The sequence below is a fragment of the Notolabrus celidotus genome, chromosome 7 (assembly GCF_009762535.1).
Source record: "Notolabrus celidotus isolate fNotCel1 chromosome 7, fNotCel1.pri, whole genome shotgun sequence".
Lineage (NCBI taxonomy): Eukaryota > Metazoa > Chordata > Actinopteri > Labriformes > Labridae > Notolabrus > Notolabrus celidotus.
The window spans coordinates 14,531,861-14,550,495 of NC_048278.1; the positions used below are offsets into that span (position 1 = coordinate 14,531,861).

An 18,635-nucleotide genomic window follows, 5' to 3' on the forward strand; every position below is an offset into this window, starting at 1 on the left:
GCTGAACATGAATAATAACTGTTCCTAGTTAGTTTATTTTCTTCTTTACTTTTTCGCTCTCTTTTACGCACACGCGGGCACACCAGAACCTCATGCATGTGCGCAAAATGTGAAAGTAGATCATGAATAGCTGCATGATGCTCTACAATCCCCTATGACAACTTATTTCCTCACAGCTATATGAGGTTCGGTTCTCCGCTGGAACCTTGTTTGGTCGGCCGTAATCGCCGGTCCCGGTGCCAAACAAACTGCGCCAGATGGTCTCCAGAATGCACGGTCCCAGTTGTGCATGTTCGTTAAACCTTAGATCTCTCTCTCTCTCTCTCTCTCTCTCTCTCTCTCTCTCTCTCTCTCTCTCTCTCTCTCTCTCTCTCTCTCTCTCTCTCACACACACACACACACACACACACACACACACACTCCTTCTCGCGTACTCTCTCACAAACGCACACACGAACACACTCTTCATCTCTCTCCCTTTTTTCTCTTTAATTTCTCTGTCTCTCTGCCCGCGCGCGTGCGAGCGTACTGACACGAATGAGAAATCGTTCTGTTTCTGGGGAACTATATACCTTCCCAGATTGTTGAGTTTTTTTGGATGCTCTTCTCACCATCGAAAGCTCGAAAGCTCATCCTGCGGGGAGTTTAAAGTGTTGTTGAACAGATTTGTGCACGAGTCCCGTTCTGTTCCTCGGCGTGACCAACTCTTTAAAGGCATTCATTAGAGTCCGGCTCCCTTTCTACGCGATTCGCCACACAGTTTAGCCGGCTTAAACGCTCCCCCATTGACAGCCACAGATGAAGCGCAAAAAAAAAATAGTATATGAAGCTTAAAACGTTTACCCCTCGGTGTCTGCGCATGGGGGGTCAGCTGCTTTGAAAGGGGAAGACAAACTTGAAACCAAAGAATTCAAGCGTACACTTGCCGACATGTACTGTGTCAGACACATATGAGTGGGTGATTGAGGCAGCTGGTTATGGCTGGGCTGAAAGTTCCGAGATGTTGGATAAAGCTGAGGATTAAGGAGACTATATCTTAGTTCTGTCAAAGGATAATTTAGATTCGTTGTGTTTCCATCCAGTCTGGAGAGGACAGACCCGAAGCGAGAAACTCGTAAACCTTCCTGTGGTTTTATGGGAGTGAAACACGACAGGGTAAGCTTAAATGAATGTTTTCTTCTAGAGTTTATTTTCCCTCCTGTCCATTGTGCATGATCGTTACTCTGAAAAGTAGGGAGACTGAACCCCACAGGGCGGGGTTATTATCCCCCACTTTTTCTTTTCCCTCCCCTCTTGCGCCTCCTTCTCTTCTCCTCTGGACTTTGAGTGGCCACCAGCCAGCTTTTGATTTAAGAAGCGTTTGTCTTTCCCGGGATGTGAAAAGGAGGCCGGAGCTGATGTACAACTAGGTGGTTAGAGGCGGGTTATTTTGGGCAAGTCTGCGTGCAGAGGCACCTCAAACGGAGAGAGGGAGCGAAAGAGAGCGCACGGCGCACCGACCAGACTCAGTGAGGAGAGGGAGTAAGACGCACAGATTTCAGTTGTATCGAGCTGCTTCCCCCGCACACTGGATGCGCGCAACAGATCTACAAGATAGACGAGGACATTCAAAGAGAAATCGGACGTTTTTATGGAAGAAGTGCATCTTAAGCAAGCTTTTGTCAACCAATCGAATGTCTGTTCTTTTTACCATCTTCTCGCTCCACTGAGAAAGCGATGCAGCTGCTGATTGACGGAGCATAGCCCTTTTTAAGTTAAAGCCAGGACGACCTGCACTGCCTTTTGGAGTTTTTTTTATTTGATCTGTTTGTTAGCTACCCCAAATGCAAGCCGGAAAAATGAAGGGACTATTTCTGCCGAGAATGTGGAAACTTTTGACTCTTTTGGCGCTGGCAACACAACACGCATCTGGTAAGACGTTAAAGTATCAAATATTTGAAGAGCAGAAGGTTGGCACGGTCATTGCCCGTTTGAGAGACGATGTGGCTGATGTTCTGGCCAAACTTCCGAGCTCAGTGTCGCTCCGCTTCAGAGCAATGCAAAGAGGGAGCTTGTCTTTCCTCTCGGTGCGCGAGCAGGATGGAGAAATCAGCATCAGGACCAAAATTGACCGTGAGAAACTCTGCGAAAAGACTCTTAATTGTTCAATTCAGTTCGATGTACTGACACTTCCCACTGAGCACCTTCAGTTGTTTCACGTCGAGGTGGAAGTGTTGGACATCAACGACAACGCACCCCAGTTCGCCCGCGCTGTTATCCCCATTGAGATCTCAGAGAGCGCAGCTGTGGGAGCGCGCATTCCCCTGGACAGTGCCACAGACCCCGACGTCGGGGAGAACTCCCTCTACACATATGCCTTAGAGCCTAACAACTTCTTCAAGATTGACATTCAGTCCAGGACTGATGGTGCCAAATATGCAGAGCTTGTAGTGCTCAGGGAGCTCGACAGGGAGGTGCGCTCCGGTTATGAACTTCAGTACACAGCCTCTGACAGGGGCGTTCCCCCGAGAACGGGTTCGACCCTCCTCAAAATCAGTGTTGCTGATTCAAATGACAACAGCCCAGTTTTTGACAAGTCGTCATATGTCATAAATCTCCCAGAAAATGCACCTGTTGGCACTCTTCTCATTGACTTAAACGCCACTGACGCGGATGAGGGGACCAACGCAAAAATAGTCTACTCATTCAGCAGTCACGTGTCCCCCAAAATAATGGAGACATTCAAGATCAACCCTGACAGCGGCCACCTGACCCTCATCAGACGTGTGGACTATGAGACTGTTATCTCTTATGACATCGATGTTCAAGCGCAGGACATGGGTCCAAACTCTATGCCAGCGCACTGCAAGATCCTGGTCAAAGTTGTAGATGTGAACGACAACAAACCAGAGATAAGCATCAACCTAATGTCCTCTCAAGGGAACGGGGACGCAGCTTATATATCTGAGGCCTCTCCTTTGGACACGTTTGTGGCTCTGGTGCGAGTGGAAGACTTGGATTCTGCATTAAACGGAGAGGTAGAGTGTAAACTTCATGGTCAAGGATTTTTCAAACTGCAGAAGACGTATGAGAACAACTACATGATTTTGACAAATGTGTCTTTGGACCGAGAGAAGAGGTCAGAGTTCAGCCTGACGGTGGTGGCAGAGGACATGGGGACCCCAAGTCTCTCTACTGTCAAACACTTCACTGTGCATGTAACTGATGAGAATGACAACCCTCCACGTTTTGAGAAAGGGCGATATGAGATCTTTAAATCAGAGAACAATGCCCCTGGAGCATATCTGACCTCCATCTTGGCCACTGACCCTGATTTAGACGCCAATGGACAGGTGAGCTACTCTATCCTGGAGAACACTGTCCACGGGAGCTCCATCTCCACCTATGTTACCATTGACCCATCTAATGGTGCCATATATGCACTGCGAACATTTGATCGTGAGGATGTGAGTCGTATCTCCTTTGTTGTGCAAGCCAAAGATGCAGGAAAACCTCCACTGCTCAGCAACTCCACAGTTATTCTGAACATCCTGGATGAGAATGACAATCCTCCAGTTATTGTGGTGCCCCAGCTTTGGAACTTCAGTGCTGATGTACCTGCATCAAAGTTTACTGAGGCTGGACAGTTGGTAACCATGGTCAGGGCAACTGATCGTGACACAGGGGTCAACGCTGAGCTCATCTGCTCCATTGTCAGTGGCAATGAGGAAGGCTTCTTTCTTATTGACCCAAGAACATGTGAGATCCATGCCAATGCCAGCCTGGAGAACTTCCCCCATGAGCACGTTGAGCTAACAGTCATGGTCCGAGATCAAGGAAGGGAGAGCCTTAGTGCCAAAGCAGTGCTAAAACTAACCCTCTATGAGAACATGGAGAACCACGTTCAGGTGATGGACCAGGGGGAGTCTGCACTTGATGCATCCCTGATTATCATCATCTCCCTGGGGGCCATCTGCGCTGTGCTCCTGGTCATCATGGTGGTGTTTGCTGCTCGCTGCAACAGGGAAAAGAAAGACTCAAGGCACTCCTACAACTGCAGAGTGACTGAATCAACCCACCAGCACCACCCAAAGAAGCCCTCACGCCCAATCCACAAAGGTGATATCACCCTAGTTCCCACGGTAAATGGCACCCTGCCAATTAGAGCTCACCACAGATCACCTTCAGCCACGCCACCCATGGATCGGGCTCAGATTGGGAGCCGGCAAAACCACCACAGCCGCCAATCTCTAAACAGCCTAGTGACCATCTCGTCCAATCACATTCCAGAGAGCTTTGCATTGGAACTGGCACACGCAACTCCCCCAGTGGAGGTAAGCATGAACACACACACACACACACACACACACAAACACACTAGAAAATGATTATCAGAAATTCCGAATGTGGTTCATCAGCCTCTTTCTAAAAATGTCTCCCTCACTCAGTTTCTTTTACTCACTCACACACACTCATAAACACAACACACACACGCACACACACAGCACACACCAACCCTCTCATCTTCACACAGCTGTCTACGTTTGAACAAATTAACTCATCTCCATGTGTGACAGTGACTTAATCAACACTGCCCTGTAGTTCAAAGTGACTCTCATTAAAACTGTTGATGATTATAGATGTGTCTTTGTCTTTACCTTGTTTACACCCTGTCATCATTACCTCCATCATAACTACCACTCATCCCTCAGTCATATGTCTCCATATTCATCTAGAAACCCCTTTTTGTTTTTAACATCATCCATTTTGTCTAATCCATTTTTAGCGGCCTTTCCATCATCCATTTTGTGTTTACTCATCTATTATTTTGTCTTCTGTGTTGTCTCTCTCTCTTTTTTGTCCTCACTTTCCCATCTGGTGTTCATCCCCCCTTTCTGTTTTTTTTTTTTTTTGTTTGTTTTATTTTTTGTTTGTTTTGTTATTTTTGGATGTAGCAAGTCTCACAGCTTCTGTCCATGCTCCATCAGGGCCAGTACCAGCCCAGACCCAGTTTCCGTGGCAACAAATACTCCCGCAGCTACAGGTAATTTACCCCTGTTCAGTCGCCCCCAAACCTCCCCTAAAAAGATTGCCTTCTGTTATTTTTGAAACCACGTGTTGTTCATTGTGTATTACATGTTGCAACAACCTGTTGTGATCTGTTGCCTGTCGGTTGGTCAGTTATATGTAGATCATGGTTTGATGGCATGTGAATGTGTTATTATTTCTCTCATATTCCAGTTCTTATCATTCCAGGTCACTCAGTTCCAAAGTATGCAACTCATTTGTCTAAATGTCTCAACAGTGTTCTTCGTATTTCTCTCTTTGAAGAAAAAAAGCCTTGCACAGTGTGCATCCATCATTACTTTCATCATGATATCGCTTTATGAACTCAAATATGATAGATTTATTGACGCCCCTAGTGGTCGTTGTGATAGATTTATTGATGGGATCTACCTGCATGTTAGATTTATGAGCCGAGGCTTGACTTGAGATTTGACAGCGTCAAGAGGCAGCTTTAAGTCCTGTATGATGGATTAATTTGTCATCAGTTGTCTCTAAAGCCTGCAAAACAGAATGCAGATTTAGCATTTCCACAACTGGAACTTGCAATGTTGTTCTTTTGCAAAGACACAACTGTATGTCTGACTGATTTATAAGAATATGTTTGTAATCTTTTTCGAAATCTCCCTCCTAGGTATGCATTACAAGACATGGACAAGTTCAGCCTGAAGGACAGTGGCCGTGGGGACAGCGAGGCGGGGGACAGTGACTGTGACATGGGGAGGGAATCCCCCGTGGACAGGCTGCTGCTGGGGGAGGGCTTTTCTGATCTCATACACCTTGAAATGCACCACAGACTCCACCCAGGTGAGCCCTTGTTGACACAACACACACTTTAAAAAAATCCTCTTTCCTGATTTTGCACTTCTTTGCAAAGACTTCATCAGCAGAATTGTCCCTATTCAGCTCCACTATGACCTTGGTTTTAGAGCTCTATCCCAACTGAGCTCAATCAAGGTTTCAAGTCATCTTTTTCATTGTTAAAAACTTTTGATTTTAGGACAAATCCTCCACCTATTCTGAGGCCACATGTGAATGAATTAGCAGTGATTTGCCCTGACCAAGCCTAGCCCTCTAATATACCTCCTGCCTGAAAAATTTCAGCACCATGGACAGCACCAGGCCTAAGCCTATTATTTGTCCTTACACCTGTCTATACAGCCACTCCATTCACCCTGTTGCAGACACAATCCCCATTGTGCTCTGCCCCATTCTTCCACACAGCCCTCATTTCCACGCTCGTTATCACACTGAGAGAGGTTACAGTGTGTCGGGCTGTTCGTGTAACTGTGTGTGGTTGTGTGTGTGTGCTTTATCTGCCCCTAAGTTAGAGTCGTGTCTGTAAAATCCTCCCTGGAGCAGAGATGAGTCGCCTGTCACTCATCGGTATGCGTCTCTGTGTGCTGTTTTTTCCCCTTCCTCCTTTTTCTTTTCTTTCTCTTTTTTCCCCCTGGTGAGTGACAGTGGTGCGCTTTCATGTCTGAACTGAGGAGAATTCATAGTAATTGCTTTTAGAATGATGTTATTCTCTCTCCTTCTCTCTCTCTCTCATGCACATACTCTGTCTCTCACTCTAACTCTCTTCTTCATGCCTGAGCTCCTCAGCATCTCTCTTTTTCGTACCTGTTAATGTATTCTCTATTTGTATTGAGGTGGATAAAGAGCGGGGTGGTGATGGACATGGGCAGCCTTACCATGCAGCCTCTTTTTTACCCTTTGAAAGACTTGGAGGTGTTGTACCCCCCCCCCCCCCCCCCCTTCCTGTATCTTTTATGCTAATATGAAAACAGGGGAGGGAAAGGAGATAATGGGCCGAAAGGGGGGATTATCCCTGTTTCTCTTCAATAGATTTAATTTGTTTAGATTTTTCTATTTAGATGGGCAAATGTGGCTATTCATGCTGGATATGATAGAACAAGCAAATCTCTGCCTAGCTTGTGTATTTGCGAGATGCGGACATGCTTGGCAGAGCAACCAAATATTACATTAACATCTGTCTGTAATGCTATTTGAATGGGTTCTTGCAATTATTAAGCCATTATCTTGTTCCCATGACTGTATTCACACCGGGCCCTACCTGAATATGAATGCTGTTAACTGTAAATGTCACCAGTCTTGTTACCCAAGCAAGAATAAAAAGAGATGTTGTGAAAAAAACAACCACAACCAGCTAGGCTGTGATTTTGATATTAATGGAAGACTACAGCACTACCACACTTCATATTTAATAGATATTGTACATGGACTATTCATATTCTGACTGAATAAGACATGCTTTGTCAGACTCTCTAGTATTCAAGCACTTGGTTACATGCTAAAAAAAAAATCCCCTTGTCCTCCAGCTGCACTGTCTTTTCATACATAACACTACCCTTACCTCCTAAACAACACTAATGTTTTATAGCTTGTATTATTCAAGTGTATTGACATTTTTAGTACCATAACAAGAACTATTTATAACAAACCCCCCGCTCCCTAAGGAGGTCTGAACATTTCAGTTGCAGGTTTTGGAGTCCGTTTCTGTTTTTATTATTTTGTTTCATTTACAGTGTATGTCATACATTTGTGTGTGCAGCATGACCTGCTCCTGACTCTTTGTATCTTCTCTTTCTTTGTTTTAGCTATGAGACTGTGCACTGATGAATGTCGCGTCCTGGGACACTCTGACCAATGCTGGATGCCCCCCCTCTCCTCACCAGCTTCTTCCTCTGACTATCGCAACAACATGTACATCCCCGGGGAAGAGTCCTCCCAGCAGCCTCAGGTGACTGATGATGACCAGTCCTCCATTGATTCGGAGCGCCGCAAGAGCTTCTCCACTTTTGGCAAAGAGTCTGGAAGCGAAGAGGCAGGGGCCGGGGGAGTAGTTGCTGGAGGAGGAAGTGATGCTTGTGCAGCTGGGGGAGGGGCTGGCTCTCTCCTCACAGAGATGAACTCTGTGTTCCAGCGCCTCCTCCCTTCTAATATGGACTCATACACAGAGTGCACTGAAACAAGCCCACCCTCATCCTCATCAACCGCTGAGAGAGGAAGCGGTCGTAATGGTAACATAGCTGGAAACATTGCTGGTAACCATAGTAACAACGCTGTTCCCCAGGACAACCGAAGAGGTTTGTTGCCAGGTGGGAAAGGTCCTGCTTATCCCCCAGGTGTGGCTGCATGGGCAGCCAACACCCACTATTTAAATCCTGGAAATGGATCAGTGGCAGCCAATCAAGTTCCCCCTTCTGCTCCTCCTCCTTCTACTTCTTCTTCATCTTCATCATCCACCTCGACCACCACTTCAACCAACAATGGACAGCCACCACACCTCAAATGGCTGCCAGCCATGGAGGAAATTCCAGAGAATTATGAGGAGGACGAGTTTGATGGGGTCTTCCATCAGTGTCATCAGGGTGCCAAACGCAGTGAGAGCCGCCATGAGGCCAACATGGACGCTAGTGAGCTGGTACATGAGATCAACAAACTGCTGCAGGACGTCCGACAGAACTAAAAAGAAAAAGGAAACAAGGCGTAGCATGGGTTCACATTTCACACCATCCTGGCAACTGCTTGTTCTTCGTGCCAACATATATAAACTTTTTGAAGACAGTTTCTTGTTCACTGTAATGCTTGTCTTGTATATTTTACCAAATATCCTCTTTTTCTGCTCAGTGCTGAGAGACTCAGAGAAAGTAAAACACTGCACTGAAGTTGTGATTGAGATGACTTAAAGGCATCAAAGCGAGTGCTCGAAGAACAGATTGCTCAGTTGTTATTACAGTCTCGCTGAAAGTTGTTTGAATGCGTGATTACAAAAGGAAATCCACCAACAAAAGCTGTATTCCTTTTTTATTTGTAATGTTTACAGCAGCGTGAACAGACTCCACAGGGAGAAACCAACCGTTGTGTGATCTAATTCCTGCTTTTACAGTGTACAATATTGTACAGTGTCTGTGGAAAAAGGCAAAACTCACTTGAATATTGTGCTCTGTCTCCTGTTTTGTTATAATGGAATGTAACTGTACAATTTGACCTTTGTATTTTAAAAATACACTCTTTTTTACTTCTATATATTTATATGTGTCCATGTATGTTTGTACAGAAAAGAAAAGAAATGTCTATTTTTTATATTTGTCACTGCATGTCTTAATATCACTTAATGTGTCTTTTTTCTCTGCCCTGTTTATTTTATAAAACAGTTGTATTTAATTTGTTATTAAATGTAAATGTGCGTATCAAAATAATCACATTCCAGTTGGGTTCCATGTTGGAAGTGGATTTTGTATGGTGACATTGTGACCATTGGGTGGTGAATAAAGTTGGAAGGATTCATAACCAGGTTTAGTTTGATACGTCTGATTTGTGCTTGATACTTGTTCAGTTATTCATTAGTTCATTTATGCATTTGCCCCCCTGTCTTTCAGCACCCCCTAATGTTCAGCACGAGAACTGCAACTCACTCTGTATGCACAGCTTCAGTCTGCTCTCTGCTTTCCAAGCAAACTCCTCCACTCCACCTTCCCAACCCTCATTATGCCACAATTCGCAAGCATGTCTCTGCTAATAAACACACCATTAGCTATGAATTTATTCCTAAATGATCCCTCTCTTTTAAAAAATAATTAGGCGTTAATTTACTTCCAGATTTGTAATCTCTTTGTCTCAATGTCTCTTGTCCATGAAAGCTTTACACTTATGGTAAATATGATTAGCAAATGAACACCATCTGATAATAGCAGCAAATGATGAGCAATCAAATGCATGATATTGTACACCCCAGCCATATGGACACCTAATATAATTACCAGTAAATAGAAAGTAGGCTCTTACCTCTCTCACTAACTTTACACACATAATCACCAAGTGATCTCAAAGACTTCACTTGATGATACTCTCCTGGACGAGAGCACACTAACAAGGTAAGCCAGCCCACACCCAGTCAAGAAAAAAAGGAACACTGTTACATTTTAAAGAGGTAACATTCAACAACTGAGGCTAAATGAAGCAATTAACCTCATGAGACAGAGCTTTAACAAGGTAAAGGTTAGAATTTGCATACACACACTTAGCACACACAAGACCACACACATTTATAGACACACATCAGGACATGAAGGAGACTGGCTAAACTGTGTGCGCGTGAAAACACACACACAAACTAATTCTCACACGCTCATGCAAACACTTAATAATGAGCTCATTTGTCTTCATCATTAAAGAGGCCAAGCCTCAATAAACAGCAAGGATTGGCTGTGTGTGTGAGTGAGTGAAACTAAGGCATGCTACGTTCAAAATTAGCCTAGTCTTCTGTAAAGCAAAAGAAGCTTCATATCTTACTGTAGCTGAGCTGTAGATTTCTACTTAATATGATATAAAGTCTGCTTTACAGACCTTACTTCGACATGTGGGTGCTATGTGTAAATAACATTCATGTCACTGCCATACAGTACATAATGAGCTATAGCTTTAGCTTAGCCAGAAGGCAGAAAACAACAGGATTGTCTCTGTTTACAGGTAACTAAAATCCACCTTCCAAAACCTCTTAAGCTCCAAAATTAGCATGTCACATCTTGAATGCCTAGCAAGCTGTTTCCCCTGATGCCAGTGTTAATGCTGCATAAGCTAACAGACTGCTGACTGTAGCTTCAACTTCTGAAAAAAAAGTGATATCAATCTCCTCTTTCTTAAAAATTAACCACCAAGCTAATAATTTCCTAGATGCAAAATGAACTAATTTAACCTTTAGGATTTTAAAACCTGGTTAAAAGAAAAGGAATGATATTCTACACAGCAGCATGAGCTCAATGAGTGTGTGTCATTTCAAACTCAGATTGACAATAGATGATGGATTATCTTTAGCAATGAGACATTTATTTGGCATAGGGTAATGGTGTGTGTAATAGAAAGAAACACTGGGTGAGAGATCAGGCAGTGCTCATTTATTACAACTCAGATAATTAATTTTACACAAATGCAGCAGTGACACTGATATGATGTTGAAATATGAACTCTGCATAATAATTGTCTTAGCAAATCCACCATTAAATTGTTTGTCAGTCTCACTTGCCTTTCACTCATTGTCATTCTCAAATCCCATGCAAATCCTGCTCCTTACCATTTTCTCTCTCCTCCTGTTTACCTCCACATCTTGCTCTCATCTTCTGGCTATTTCTGGCTGTCCATCTGTCTGTTTGAGACACACAAGAGCACACACATAAATATTCTCCTTCACACACACACACAAACATTCACACAAGCATCCAAATCCCCACAGCATTCTCAGCTCATATCACAGCCCAAAATCCCCACAGACATTAGAGTTTGTAATGCTCATCTCTACTTAATCACTTAGCTAATCGTCATTTTATTACTACGATGGTTATAAAGGTTTCAGCTATTAAAGCCCTAATTATTTAATTCACTTGTTTAAGTCAAAGTCTGAAAATCTTAATAAACCCCCTCCTCATTCTTTGGTAACAACATCTAATTGTTGATTGTTATTAGGACAGGAAATTAGAAAGTGATGCTTATGTTATGCTGGGTTATTGGGTCTGCTGAAATGAACTCATTTAATGTCAGGCACACCACAGTGACCCTCAGTGCACAAGTGTCAGGGAAACAGGATATTGGCAAGTCTGTAATAACAACAGAACTCAGGTTTTGTTCACAGCACAAGTCACTGTGATAAAAGTGATTTGATGGAATGCCTTGTGGGCCCATGCCTCATACCAATCCTTTGGGAATTTCATTTGTAGTAAGACAACAAGTGCTATACTAACTATGTATCTCCTCTATTCCTACTTTCTCATTGCAGTCATGTGGCAGGGACTGTTTTGTCCACCAGCTTGCCCATTCTTGTGATGCATGATTTATTGGGGAGTGCAGCCCGAAAGACTGATTTTAGGGCCCAACTGTCTCTGGGTAAGTTGCAAGCTTGACTTCAGTACCAATCTTTTCAACAGGGAACTGGAAAAGAAAGAAGACAGAGATAAACACTAAGTTTTAAAATCTCTGGATGAAAAAGACGTAGGGGGGTTTGACTGATGTGTTTGCTTGATAGGCAACATCAGCTTTTTTTGTCATTCATGTCCAAAAGAAAAGGTGCTGAAGTGCCCTCTTAGATTCCTTCCCTAGTGCCCTTTCAGTGGAAAATACATGAAAAAGTGCCCTCTAGTATACAACATAAAAAAGAAAGGACCCACTCGTTGACCCTCAAATGTATAAACGTAAAAAAGTACCCTCTGAAAACTCATGTAGTTGATTACGTTATATTATGTTAGTTATGTACTAAAATCCAGAATATAGAAATAAATAAATAGTTTTGGGTATTCCATTTTCATCACTGCAGGGGTTAAGTGTTTGCTGCTCAAAATTTCCGGGAGGTCCCCCAGACCCCCCTCTTGTTAACACTATCTCAATACATTTATATTCACCCCAAACTGTGAGTACCAGGGGTTTGAAAGTAGGTACCCTATGTGACCTCACAGATAAAGGCCTACACCTTCAACCAGAGATTGAACTTCAAGAAGCATTTGTTCCCTCTCAAGTTTCTGCATTTGACAGATTTGTTGAGGCCTAAAGGGAACACTTAGAAATGAACATGTCTAGATGCATTTTTAATACCTTCCCCTCATGAGAAGGAATGTGACAATCAGGAATACAGCTGAAGATTCAAATATCTCATTCAAAGCAAACACTTTAACTTGTCACAACAGGAACAGCACAGGTGTCATTAATCAACAAACTAACGATGGCACCTTTACTGCAATTGAAAGAATGCAATTAGCAATGCCTTTTGTCTCACCTGTGTTTCCGTCTAATTATCTGCCTTGAACAAGATGTGCCTTTTCCTTTAAGTCGTGTGAGAACTGCATTCTACTTGTGTTCAAATATTTGAATTACCATGTGAAATAAATACAAAATACCTTTAAAAATACAAATTAAAATATTGACCATGTTTGCAGTGTACCTACAAATCATTTTGAATGCACATGTTACAATTTAAATTGTGATATTCCACCATGTGTTCTGTATGTAAAGCATTGGGAAATGATTTGTCCAGCAGATGGCACTGTGGGACCTGCCTTCCAAAAATAGGGGGATTATTTCACAATAACACTCAGACCTCGAGATACTGCCACACCATCAAGGTCTGCTAAGGAGCCGTGGAGAGAGAGAAAGGAACAGTGCTAATGCTGAATCATTTTGTTATTCTAATTGCCTCTTTGTTTATGCATCCACAGGTTTTAGCCCCCACATGATTTTATGCAGACAGAAATTGTGAGATGTTGTGTTTTTATTTTATTTTATATTTGTGAGAGTGCACTTGCGTTCATCACTGTGGCCATAAAAGGATGTGTAAATGAGTGCCTGTTTATTTGCCCTGTGTGAAGCTTGGGGGAATGTTAGTTTGGGTCTTTGCATGTGTGTGTTTGTTGTTGGGTGTGTTTGCTGTACACTCACCCTCTAATAGATATCCCCATTCGGCTTGCCATTTAGAAATGGAGAGCAGCCAGTTGTAGAGCGCTCCCCACCCCTCCTCAGAATCCCTCTCTGTCTGTCAGTGTCTCTCTCTCTCACTTCTCTCTTACCCCATCTCTCTTTCTCTCTGCCTCTCTCTCTTTGGACAATTGGATTAGTGCAGAGTGATAGAGACTAAAGACAGAATCTCTCTGCTGCAGCCAGTACCTTGGCCTTATGCCACATTATATGCAAACATGCACATACACATAAACGCCCCTTACAAAATCACACCAAGCCACTGCTGTCTTTTTACCCCAAGGCTAAGCTAGTTAGTTTGATATCCAGATGGCTTAATTACTACATGCTTATAGACAGTCACACTTGTGATTGTATATGTGTGCATTTGTCTGTTGCACTTGGAGGAGACTGCTTTGTTGAGGATGACTTCATGCAGGCCCGAATGTAAAATTATGCAAAAGCATAAATGCATAAGAACGACAGAATAATGAGGGTATGGATGGAATTTGAGGCAGATTAAAGTTGTTCCTATCTTTTAAACAAGGAGAATGCATACAAGAGGAACAGAGCGATGAGGAATGGCAAAGGTGGATTTTTGTGCAGTGTTCTTGAAAAAGTGAAGCATGTTTTTCAGTTTTACTTTCCATATTTAGTCAAATTCAATGTCAAATGTGCAAGTGGAAGTGTCAAAATTCTAACAGTGGGCACTAAGGATTAAAGCTAGGCTACATATTTTTTGTCATGTACTGTCTGCAGTTTTGTACTTTTGCTTGGACAGCAATCCCAAAAATCTGATATGTGTGAAATAAAGGCTGTCGCATATACCGCCTACTGGAAATACCACATCCAGTTTAGTTGCTGGGTTTGGTTTGATAGAGAGTGCAAGGTGAGTACCCATCCGTATTGATGACTGTTTTATGCTGATATCAAAACAAAACATACAACGAAAGATTGAAAAGTACTATGCAAGCAAACTGAGGTTAAAAAAAAGGTTGAAAAAAAACAAGAAAAAATAAATCGGCAACACTTGGTGCAACATCAGTGTCATAAGCATACCCACTCACCCACAGTGAATCGTTGGACACTACCTGCTCCATTCACACATTGGCTCACTTCAACATCAAATGGATTTTCTTCCAGGTGGCTGGCAGGATAACGTCTGTAAAGTGTCTGGTTCATCAGATTCAGATTTTTTTATTCTCACATTCAGCTCCACTGGGTAATTTCTGGACATATTCAGGAGTACAGTGGGCCACATGGTCTCTTTCCAACTATACAGAGGGCTCTTAAAGAGGGGTTCCCCTCAAGCTTCCCAGTAATGGAAAGAAGTTCAGCGTCAAATCCAGAATCACTATTCCAATTAAATCTATAAATCATTGTCAAATTACATCATTTTGATGGTGTGGTCCTTATTAGTGAATAGTGGGAAACTTTGGTTCTGCAAAATAGAGCAAAAGTTGAAGTGCCAAAAACTGCAGTTCTTCAAGTGTCCACTGTCACTCAATCAATCAATCAATCTTCATTTGTATTGCATCTTATCACAACAAACGTTATCTCAAAACTCTATGTTAAATTATTGATAGAGACCCAACACCAAGACAGGGTAAGACTCCACCTTGAGCATTGCACCTCGCAGTATTTAGCTAGTTACAGCGGCGAGGAAAAACTTCCTTTCAACAGGCAGGAACCATCAATCGGAACAATCAGAACCAGACTCATGTTAGACAGCCATCTGCCTCGTCCAAGTTGGGGTTGGAAAGAGGGATAGAGGAGAACAAGAAAGAGAGAGAGTGATGAGAGTGATGAGAGTGCTAGCACTAGAGGCTGGCTGCAAAAGCCAAGGACAACATTTTACAATAACTACACATTATTTAACATTAGTAAAGCATTATCTAAGCACTAGTTCATATTTAAGTCAGCTTTTTTTAAAGCGCTATTCCTAAAATATATTCAAAAAATGTAGGTAATTTATAAACACAGTTATAAATGTCTTACTTTTACCTTTTTTTTAATAAATCCACCTATATCATGTTTAATGAATGTATGTTTACACTTTCTGAATAATGAATTTGCCATTTGTAAATCAACTTTTACATTAATTACAAACCACTCAGTAAGGGATTTTAATGGTTCATAAGATCATTGATATAGTGTGAGTAAATTATTGTGCTCCATTCAGTTAGATAATGATGCTTCATCCACGCTGAAAGCTCCATTCACCTGACTTCTTTGAATATAGGAAATAGTAGCAGAATAAAAAACAAGTTCCCACACATATCAGTGAGACCAATGTTTGTATCTTTCCATGTTTAAAGAACATTGCCTTCTGAAACAGAGAAATGTCATTTCTATTTGAATTTGTGCTGTGTCAAATTCCTTCAATTTCATTAGTAAATGCTTTATGGGGCATGTATAGTCCTCACCTCAGATGAGGTCATACAAAATACGTAATTAACCACTATTAAGTGATTTTTAACTACCTGAATTAATTATGAATTGCTGTTGTAAAAAGTATTCCATTGAGAATGCATCCATTAACACGGTCATTCAACCTTACTGCATGTTTGAATTATTATCAGAGTAAATGGTAATAAATATACATCTAAATAGTTTGTGGAATATTTACTTACACTGTATGTATATATTTAATTATATATAAATTACACTTTTTTTCAATTGGCTCATTAAAATCATAGAAGGCTAAGAGTTGCACAGAAATGTGCATAATTAGGGGCACAGTTTAGTTGCCAGGAAGCGTGCATTGTAGCTGTTTATAATGAGGCTTAAAGCCCACCCCAGCTCGACCTCCTTTTCTGTGTTTAGATTAATCAAAGGTTAGGTTGAGTCAGTATTTTTGACATGGACACCACCATAAGGTAGGCCTTTGCATATCTCAGCACAGTAGGCAGGGACTGCAAACAACTAGGTGCACACCCTGGTCTTTACAGTGTAGGTCTAAGATGGATGGATGGATGGATGGATGGATGGATGGATGGATGGATGGATGGAAGGATGGAAGGATGGATGAATGATGGATGGATGGATGGATGGATGGATGGATAGATAGATAAATTGAAGAATTGATGGGTAGACTGACATTCAAAAACACATTTAAAACATATTAAGAGGGGAACAAAAACCTTTTGAAAACCCAATCTTATTCATCTATGGTTGAAACTTTAATTGAAAAAAACACCAAAAAAAGTTTTTTTTAAAAAGTGTCTCAAAAGAAAAGGCATAATACACTCAGCTGTCTTTGAAATAAAACCCTTAACAACAGCCTGAAGGCTGCAACCTGATGGACCTTGGTAAAAAAAAAAAAAAATGTCCCTATTAAGATTACAGTCTGAATTCCTTCATTTAAGTCCTTTAAATACACATGTTGTTCATTTTGTAAATTATAGTTTGAATTTAGAGTGAAATAAATATAAAACATGGTATACTTTAGGTTGTGACTACTTATAACATGTCACTTCAAGGCCTTGCAATTGTTATTACCCTCCTTACCCAATATGCTCACTTCATTTTCAATAATCTAACGCTAAATAACCCTCAACTTAAGTTAGCAACAGTCAAAATGCCACACTTGAAGCTTTAAAGCTGTAGTTCATGAACCAATGTGTCGTCACCTTGGCCCTATCAACTTCCTATTTGCATTGTATTACATACCCAGCGAGCAATTTTTTCTCTAAAAACATTCTATTAATGTTAAAGAGAATGTTACTGTAACGTTTTCAGCAGGAAATTTTCTTTGTGTTCAAAGAAATGTTCTCGGATAACACTCTTTAAAAACATTAAAACAATATTTGGTAAAAACTTTCATAAAATGTTACATGACAAAGGTGCTCAAATATTATACCCCAATGTTCTTGAAACGTTCTCAGCTAAAAAAAAATTCGGTAATCTGTGACTCAAATAGTTTTATCAAAACATCCTTTGAATGTTACAGATAAAACGTTCTCTTTGTTCAAATGAAATATTAGCAGAATGTTCTTAAATAAAACATTTAGTGATTTGAGGAAAACATATTTCACATGTTGCTTTGACAATGTTACTTCTTTCCATAAGTAATATTATAGGAAAATTTTATTGAAAATGTTCAATAATTTTTTACCCAAAGAATATAAGCAAAACATCATCTGAATGTTAAAGACAAAACGCTCTTGTGTCATTATTGCTTAACAATAAGGGAACATTATTTAAATCAATAAACATCCTCAAGATGTTCTTTGAATATTGCACTCAAAATCGTATATGTTACCAACAGAATATTATCTAAACATCTTCTGAATGTTTAAGACAAAATTTTCTTCTTCCATAAATAGTTAACAAAAAAGTAACATTTTTTAAAAATCAATAAACATCCTTAAGATGTTCTTTGAATAATACACTCAAAACCTTGTCTTGAAACATAAACAGAACTTATAGGGAATGTTAGCCAATGTGGTGAGAACATTCCCTGCTAGCTGGGTACTCATAAAACCAATACTGATGTGTGAAGGTAATTTTTTTCTTTTTCTTTTCAGGTGGCAAAAATGTAACTGTTTCTCTCGTTGAATACATTTGTAACATCAACACAAATTTTTTCTTCTTTTTTATTATTTTAAAAAGACATTTTGTAAAACCAGTGTGAGTGTTAACTGTGAAGCAGAAGAATAAGGCAATGCAGGATGAGTGGAGAGACAAAGACAATGCTACTGAGAGTGGGTTGCAGACGGAGAGAGAAAGGTAGTGCAACTGCAGCGTTATTTCCCTGATGACCTGTCTCCCCCCATGTGACCTACTTCCACTATGGGTTGCGTCAGATCCCATCCACTCAGTAATTCATCTCCCTTTTGGTGTAGGTGGGTGTCTGTGATTGTGCGTGTGTGCATGTGTGTGTGGAGGCAGGGGGGGAAGCATGCATCTGTGCTCATGCCTTGTATTTTAGAGTTATTTTCACCCTTTGTAGCACTTTGGAGATCCAATGTGCATGTTTAGATGTGTGGGCACATTTGAGTATGTGTGTCTGAGCCTTTGTGCATGTGTGTGAGTGTGTGGTGTGGCATTCATACATTCAGAGGATGTAAAGAGATACCAGAGGCCATTTATCCAGAGATCACAGCAACCGTAGGTCTGCTTGTACCGCC

General features: G+C 41.4%; 1 protein-coding gene across 2 annotated transcripts; it reads left to right on the forward strand.

Moving 5' to 3' along the window:
* The first annotated feature begins 681 nt into the window (after positions 1 to 681).
* On the forward strand, positions 682 to 9,365 carry pcdh18a (protocadherin 18a). 2 transcript variants are annotated; one of them, XM_034687044.1, is made up of 4 exons: positions 682 to 4,313; positions 4,968 to 5,023; positions 5,678 to 5,850; positions 7,665 to 9,365. In XM_034687044.1, exons 1-4 carry the CDS (start codon positions 1,824 to 1,826, stop codon positions 8,534 to 8,536), a joined length of 3,591 nt encoding a protein of 1,196 aa, XP_034542935.1. In that variant the 5' UTR covers positions 682 to 1,823; the 3' UTR covers positions 8,537 to 9,365. The 2 variants fall into 2 exon arrangements, with proteins under 2 accessions (XP_034542935.1, XP_034542934.1); XM_034687043.1 differs by having other exon boundaries at positions 1,267 to 4,313; positions 4,935 to 5,023.
* Positions 9,366 to 18,635: the final 9,270 nt, after the last annotated feature.